We start from the raw sequence: 7,808 nt of genomic DNA on the forward strand, positions 1-7,808 counted from the left end.
GTAAAGATGGATCAGGACATGCAAATAGAGGAATTAGAAAATAAACTTCGTAATTTAACAAGAGACTACTTAGAGTCTGTAGAAGAAGATTATGAAGATACGGGGGAGTTGAAAAAGCAAATAGATGAACTAAATGACAAATTGCATGAGGAAATGTCAAAGGTATGGAGGTTAGACAATGACAGGGAGTCACAAACTAGAAGAATTAAACGTTTAATTGTTGATGTTCTAAAGAAACCAGATTCAACTATTCCTCGAAAGGACAGAATAAAGTTACTTTTTAAGACGTATGGTGAAACCATTAGCGCCATAATAACAGCTTTTGTAATGACATTTACAACTCTAGGTCTGTGGCCGCAGCACCCAGCAGGGACTATCTGGTTCCAAGGACTCGACGGACTCGTATGGTTACTATAAAGACTGGTCTTTATTTGCTCAAATGCTGATATCATGAGTTAACATCAATCCGCTCCAAAGAGTCGGTACAAAAGGAGTCGTGAAATCTGTAACCAAACAAATACAATACAATAAGGCAAAAGGTTCATTAAAGGCTACACGATTTTCTATAAGAGGGTAGTCTCCAAAACTACAGCTAGGTTAGCAAGAAAAACCAAAGTTTCTCTTAGAAATTCTCTAAGGCTCAGTGGTGCCATCTACAACCCTAGTGGCGAACTATCCAAAGCAAATGGCCAGAAGTGCGCGGTCACGTGACCTCAAGAAATAGAGCATGGCTTCGGCTAAATACTCGTTTCTGACAAAAACAGGCACTAAAACATACTGGGGTTCTCAGTAAGCAACGTCAGGCATGCAAAGACCGTGACAAAATACATGAAACCGCCTCAAAAGGGCGATAAACCAGGGGTTTTACTGAAAACTCTCACACGTCAGTGGCGGGAAAAATGTGGGCCTGTCGAAGACAGGTTCGCTTCACAAAGTTCTCAAATACTCGAGCTGCACCAAAAGTCATATTCTGGGGACAAGATACGGGAGATCTGTACATATTAATCTTTCACGTAGGCCTAGCACAATGCCAACATACCTCTTGGATTGTCTCAAATTCGTGTATTTAAAAGGAGTCTCGCTGGGACGCTGGGACAAAAAACGCAAACAATGGCTAATGCCCAGAGCGCATGCGCGCAATCACCTAGGTTCCGTATCCGGAAGTTTTCGCACCAGGGCGCACTTTCAAATTATTGAAGCGCAACTACACACCCCTCCAAAATCATCTATGATTTTTTTAATCCACAGAAAGGGTAACAAAAGTATCGTAACCTTAGACCAAAACATATTTACAACCAGTTCAGCTTTAAACTTTCGCTGAACAAAATAGAAAGACTAGAAAAAACAAAACCCGGTTCAGCTTTAAGTTGTACTGAACCTAAAATCTGATTATCTTTGGCAAATGGCAATCGCTATGACAGTTTCTTAACATCACAACTATGCTGCAAGTTTGATATCTATCACAAGACAACAAGTGATGCCAACTTTGGCAGGCTGTGACCTGGAGGTGATCTTTACAGCAAAATCACTACCAGTTCAGCAACCTAAACACTGTTGAAAAGGAGAACTCCGCTCCCGAAAGTGATTCATGCTATACATCATAAATGACTAACCAGAAGAAGATACTCACCCCTTCCTGACGGACCTGGCAGAGGTGACGGATTACAGGAGCTCATCCTGCAGCTCAAATTTCACTCTAGACTCAGGGTAACTAAACAATGACATAATTCATGTCCTCTCTTACTAGCAACTCACTTATTACTACCCCAAAGAAAGCAGCCGGGAAGACTGACCTACATGCAACTACCAAAGTGCCAACCCTATCAGACAGCCAAGCAATGAATCGCTCACAGGAGCCATGATTAGGCAAGCATTGGACCTACTTACTCTTCCGACAACAGAAGGACCAGCTTGGTCACTGGCCTGTCATAACTTACCAATGGTTTGACTCGTCTCCCATCATGGGCCAGATTCCGGTCTCCGGTGACAATCGTGCCGTCTTCACTGGGGTGGGTTTCTGTAATTCGCGCCAATTTCCAGCAGTTTCTTGGTACATCTTCGTCCTTCTCGATTACAATATCTCCCTTTCGAAGATTTTCACGGGATTCACACCATTTCCGACGCTGCTGAAGATTTAAAATGAACTCTCTCCTCCATCGGTCCCAGAATTCCTCAGCTAGAACCTGCACACGCCTCCATCTCTTCGCCAAGTACAAGTCTGCCTTCTCAAAGTTACCAGGTGGGGGGAGTACTGGTCTTGACTTCATCGTAAGTATGTGATTTGGGGTCAATGGGCGCAATGATCCCGGATCCTCCAAATTTTCCACTGTCAATGGCCTGCAATTGACGATTGCCATTGCCTCAGCCATGAAGGTCCTTATCGCCTCATCATCCAGTTGTTGGGCTCTATTTTGCAACAGCTGGTTCAGGATTGCTCGTACTGTTCGGATTTGTCTCTCGACAGCGCCATTCATATGACTGGACTTAGGGAAGCTCATCTCAAACTTAGGCATCATATAATGATAATCAACCCCTTCTGTAAGTAGATGGTCCCGTATTTTCTCGTGGTCCATAACCTCCCAAGCTTTTCTCAACTCCGTATCTGCCCCTGCTATGTTGCTGCCCCGATCTGACCGAATCAGACGGCACGGACCCCTGATAGCACAGAATCGTCTCAAGGCATTGATAAAACTATCCGTTGTCATGGAGTTCAATGTTTCTATGTGCACTGCCCTGACAGCCAAACAAGTTATCATCAGACCATATCTTTTCAGATCACTCCTCTTTTCCCGGATAGTCCATGGTCCGAAAATATCAAGGGCACGACACTCAAAAGGTCCTTCCCCTGCCTCTATCCTATCCACGGGTAGGTCAGCCATCTTGGGAGTTTCAACATTGCGTCTTGCCTTCCTACATCTTACACATCTATGGATTAATGGAGACACTGCAGTTATGATGCCTAGGATCCAGTAACCATTTGCCCGGATCTCATTTATGGTCATCCCACGGCCACCGTGAGCGCATGTTTCTTGGTGATGATATGCAACCAGTTTTCCCAACTGACTTTTCTTGGGTAGTATGATGGGGTGCTTGTGGCTGATTTTTGCTCTCCTCAATCTGCCACCCAGCCTGACAATTCCCTCTTTGTCCAAGTATGGATCCAAATGATAGAGGGGAGAGGTCCTTCTGATTCCATTGGGCTCATCCTTCTTGAGAGCTTGTATTTCTTCTTCAAACGCTTCGTTTTGCACAATCCTGACAAGAACTCTCTCGCTCTCCTCCAAGGCTGCTACATTTACTACCGGTCCATCTGTCCCCTTGGCTTTATTTCGGCATCTTTGAATGAAACTCAAGCACAGTGCTAGAATCCTCTTGGCCTTTCCTAAACTTGAAAATCTCCTGAGCCATTTGTCATCTAGGGGGCTGGGTCCTGTCTCCTCTGCACTCACAGCATGAACACAGGCTTTCCTAACTTCTGGGTCGTCAGGACTGAGCGTGACATCTCCTGTCATGGTGTTTTTGGGGAGCTCCTGCTCCCAGAGAAATCCGGGTCCCTTTAGCCATTTGGATTCCTTCATTTCCTCCACTGTTAGACCTCTCGACCCTTCGTCAGCAGGATTCTCCTCTCCTCTCACATGTTTCCACTGCTCAGTTTCTGTCCGATCCTTTATTTGCTGAACTCGGTTTGCTACAAACACACCAAATCTCCTAGCCTCATTGGCGATATATCCTATCACGATTTGACTATCCGTCCAGAAAAGTTCATCTGCTACTTTATATTCCAGTTCTTTGCCAAGTGTGACTGATGCCTTGGCTGACATCACCGCTGCTGTTAACTCCAGACGGGGCATGGTCACTGTTTTGATAGGTGTCACCCTGGCTTTTCCCACCACGTAGCTGCAGTGCACCTGGCCTTGAGAGTTTACCATCCTAAGGAAAGAACACTGTCCTAGCCCTTGCTGGCTTGCATCTGAGAAGTGATGCAGTTGAATTAGATTCGGCTCTCCAAAATCCTGAGGCTTGTAACATCTGGGCATGCTCACATGTTCCAAATCCAGGTCTCCCATTTTGCTCGCAAATTCTCTGGGAGAGGGTCGTCCCAATCAGCCCCATCCGCACACAGCTCCTGTAAGATCCTCTTTCCCACAAGAACAACAGGCGCTGCCATCCCTAGAGGGCCATAGACTGATCCAATGGTCGCCAATACTCCTCTCCTAGTAAAGGGCCTGTCTTTTAAAGTGATCCGAAATTGAAAGATGTCCTTTTCAATGCACCAAAATACTCCTAGTGTCCTTTCTATAGGTAGGGTATCCACTGACAGATCCAGATCCTTTACTCCCTGTGCCAAATCTTCCTTTGCGATGCTCTGCATCACTCCTGGTGAATTAGACAATACTTTGTGGAGTTCCAGGCCTATTTTTCCACACATGGCTTTATTCTTAGTGAACAATCCTATTGCCTCCTCATCGGTTTTGGTCGAACCTATTCCATCATCCATATAATAGTTCCTTTTCACAAAATCTGAAATGACGGAGCCAAACTCATCTTCGTAGTCTTCTGCCATACGTCTCAGGGCAAAATTGGCACATCCTGGGGACGAAGTCGCTCCAAATAGGTGTACATTCATACGGTAGATGGTGGGTTCCTTTTCCAAGTCTCCGTCTGGCCACCACAGGAATCTCAACATATCTCTGTGTTCAGGGTTCACTCTAAAATTCAGAAACATCTTCTTGATGTCACACTGAAGTGCCACTGGCTCCTGCCGGAAACGCATAAGTACTCCTAGGAGGTTGTTTGTAAGATCTGGTCCTTGGAGCAGATTATCATTCAGTGATGTGTCTTTGTACCGTGCACTACAATCGAAGACGATGGGCACTTTGTCATTCTTTTCAGGGTTGACAACTCCAAAATGCGGGATATACCACGTTGGATTATCTGAGTCTACTTCATCCTGAGGAACTTTTGAAGCATGTCCGCTATCCAGCATATCATTCATGAAATCTGTGTATTTGGTCCGATATGTCTCATCCTTGCTCAACCTGGCTCTCAATTGTCTGAGACGCTTCTCTGCCTGGGATTTGTTGTTGGGCAAAACAGGGGCAGGTGTCTTCAAAGGGAGTGGCATTTCATAACGTCCATCCTTGGTCCGATGTATGCCTTCCTCCAATATATTAAGAAACTTCCTGTCCTCCTGTGACATCTTGTCCTCACCCTCATCTCCGTACTTTATGTCCCTTGTCAACACTTCGAACAACTGTTTCGGGGTAGGGTCCTCATCAATCCCTATTGTCTGGACAGCCAAAACCAACTTATCCGACTGAGTATCGAAGGTCTTGAGACAATGGCTAGTTCCGAAAACATCCTCCGGATTCTTGCTTGGTCCTACATTGCCCACGATTCCCCATCCTAGGTCCGTCTTTTGGGCAAAGGGTTCATCACCAGCTCCGCAAACAACCTCTCTCGGTGTCAAAGCTCTGGCACAGTTGTAGCCTATCAACAAACCAACTTCACAGGATTGCTGGGGATGAAACTTTTCTGCTATGTCACATAGATGTGGCCATTCACGTGCGATGCTTGGTGTTGGAATATGGTCGCGATTCGACGGCATGATCTCGCGTGTGTAAGTAGCAGGAAGTTTGATCTTGAGCTCACTGTTTAGTCCTCTCACAAGAAGTCCTTTCACCCTGCTAGTCTCCACTGTCTGTCTCTCCTTAGACATGGTGGACAAGTTCAGTTTAGTAGGGGTTCCTTTCATGTCCAGTTTACTCAAAGTCTGCTCCAAGATAAAGGTAGTGTCTGATTGGCTGTCTAACATACAGTAGGTCATATACTCACCTGGTTTGTCCTTATGCGATAACCACACTGGCAAGATCATTGATGATTTACTCTTCCCCTGGCCATGCACCACGTTTTTCTGGGTCGTCGCCTCTTCTGTCGGGGGTCTTGTCCGGGTTCCGGTTTCTGTGTCTCCTTAGGATCAGTCTTCTGGTCCCCATGTAGGATGGTAGGATGAAGCTTCTGACACTGACGGCACTTGATCCGGTTTTTACAATCCTTCGCACGATGGGCACCCTTCTTTAAACATCCATAACAAACACCATTCTTGAAAATGAAGTCTTTTCGTTTCTTCATTGGTTCTTTCTGAAGCTTCCCACAAGAATCCAAGTCGTGACTCTGTTTACAGAAAAGGCAGCTTTTGACAACTGAGCTCCCAGTGTGTCCTGCATTTCCCCCAATAGCTCCTGTAGTGCCAGTAGCTAAGGCTCTAGCCTCTGTCCCTTTCGTGAACACCTTGGTGTTGGACAGCCTCTTGTTTTCTGTTCCTGGTTTCCTCAATGCACCAATTGACGTCACCGGATCACATTGCAGTTCTGCTTCTTCCTCCATAAATTCCAAGAAAAATTCAAAGGGGGGGGGGGGGTAGTCTGGCACCTCTTCCAAAGAGGTCCCTTCTCTCGTAGCCCTCTCCCTCCGACTCTTGACCCATCTATAAACACTACGATTCCAACGGCTTGCAAGCCAATTTGGGAGCTTCTTCAAAATCTCCATACTTTCTCTTTTATCATTTAGAATTCCGAGTGTGTATATGGCCACTCTCATGGCGGCAGCGCATTGACGTAGAAAGTCCGCCAATTTCCGCAATCCTGGTCCATCGCTCGATTCAACAACCTTCCAGGCTTTTACTTTCTCCCTAAAAGCATTTCCTATAACAAACGGATCACCAAAACGTTTCTTTAGGATTTTCCTTGCCTCGCTGAAAGAATCAACCTCTGACAGGAAGAAATATCCCTCAACCGCCTCCTTTGCTGGTCCGCCTAGGTATTTTTTAAGGTAGTGCATCCGTTCCGCGGGGGGTATGCCTCTGCTTTCAATTAGGGTCTCAAAAGCCGCGTTCCAGGCTGGATATTCCAAGGGGTTCCCAGAAAATATTGCTGGCTTCGGAGTGGGTAGACGTGAAAGATTTATTTGCTCTGTAAACTTGGAAATGACTGCTTCCAATCCCATTTCTCGGTCGTTTCCCCTTGGTGACACCGGGGTAAAGGGGGGTGCTTCCACATTCAAAGTCCTATCCTGAGGGGGAGTGGCCACAGGAAGTGCAACCTGGCTGCTGGAATGATTGAAAGCTTGAAACTGTAACTGATACTACTAAAGTTTCAGTGTCTAAGAAACCTCGATCAGAGAAACAATTAGCATGGTCTAGAGAACTGGGTAGAAGATCTCAGGAATTTAAGAGGATGAAAAAGGATAAGACGACATTTAAAGTACAGTACTCCTCACCAAACAACAGAGTTGTGGAAAAGGAGGAAGAAGAAGTAGAGGAAGAAGAACCACAATCTCAAAATACTGATGTATCACTGCGTGAATCTACCAGTAATACCTATGTCTATGTAGGTTTAGGTGCAATTATTTTAGCAGCATTTATCATGTTTAAGAAACTTCCTAAAAAGTAAAGAGCAGCGATCAGGCTAGAATGAAGCAGTCATGAAGGGTCACTCAGGAAGGGGTCAATTAGCCCTCTTGTTAAACCTGTAGTTAAAGAGAAGAAATGTACTATTCCTTTAATGGAATGATCTCATCAGGTGGTCCGAGGTGCTTGTCTTCACCACAAGAGTTTAACTCTATTCTTAACTCTAAAGAAACCTCTGTTCCTCTGAAATTAACTAGCTTACCATTCTCATCAGTGATTTCGAATTTTATGTGATTAGTACACTTATTTATCGTTTTCTTACAATTCGGTTCGTATCGCTGCATTTTTATTTGGTCACCATCTTCTACAGGTATGATGCAGAAAATGTCAGATGGTTTAT

At 45.2% G+C, this 7,808-nt stretch overlaps 2 protein-coding genes across 2 annotated transcripts; both read right to left on the reverse strand.

Annotated features, from left to right (window-relative positions):
- Window positions 1–1,883: 1,883 nt before the first annotated feature.
- On the reverse strand, window positions 1,884–3,929 carry LOC135499966 (uncharacterized). The gene has a single exon (XM_064791040.1). The coding sequence runs from the start codon at window positions 3,927–3,929 to the stop codon at window positions 1,884–1,886; it is 2,046 nt and encodes a 681-aa protein (XP_064647110.1).
- A 110-nt stretch (window positions 3,930–4,039) lies between these two features.
- LOC135499967 (uncharacterized) lies at window positions 4,040–7,005 on the reverse strand. The gene is made up of 2 exons (XM_064791041.1): window positions 5,887–7,005; window positions 4,040–5,773 (listed from the first exon to the last, which is right to left on the reverse strand). Exons 1-2 carry the CDS (start codon window positions 7,003–7,005, stop codon window positions 4,040–4,042), a joined length of 2,853 nt encoding a protein of 950 aa, XP_064647111.1.
- Between the last annotated feature and the right edge of the window lie 803 nt (window positions 7,006–7,808).

This window comes from Lineus longissimus, chromosome 15 (assembly GCF_910592395.1).
Source record: "Lineus longissimus chromosome 15, tnLinLong1.2, whole genome shotgun sequence".
NCBI classification, from domain to species: domain Eukaryota; kingdom Metazoa; phylum Nemertea; class Pilidiophora; order Heteronemertea; family Lineidae; genus Lineus; species Lineus longissimus.

Excerpts from the sequence above, each read along its gene's own strand:
- LOC135499966 (XM_064791040.1), bottom strand. The coding sequence starts at position 3,929 with ATGGTAAACTCTCAAGGCCAGGTGCACTGCAGCTACGTGGTGGGAAAA.
- LOC135499967 (XM_064791041.1), bottom strand. The coding sequence starts at position 7,005 with ATGGGATTGGAAGCAGTCATTTCCAAGTTTACAGAGCAAATAAATCTT. Across the intron at positions 5,774-5,886 it reads GGTGCATGGCCAGGGGAAGA|ACTTTGAGTAAACTGGACAT; the intron begins GTAAATCATCAA and ends ATCTTGGAGCAG.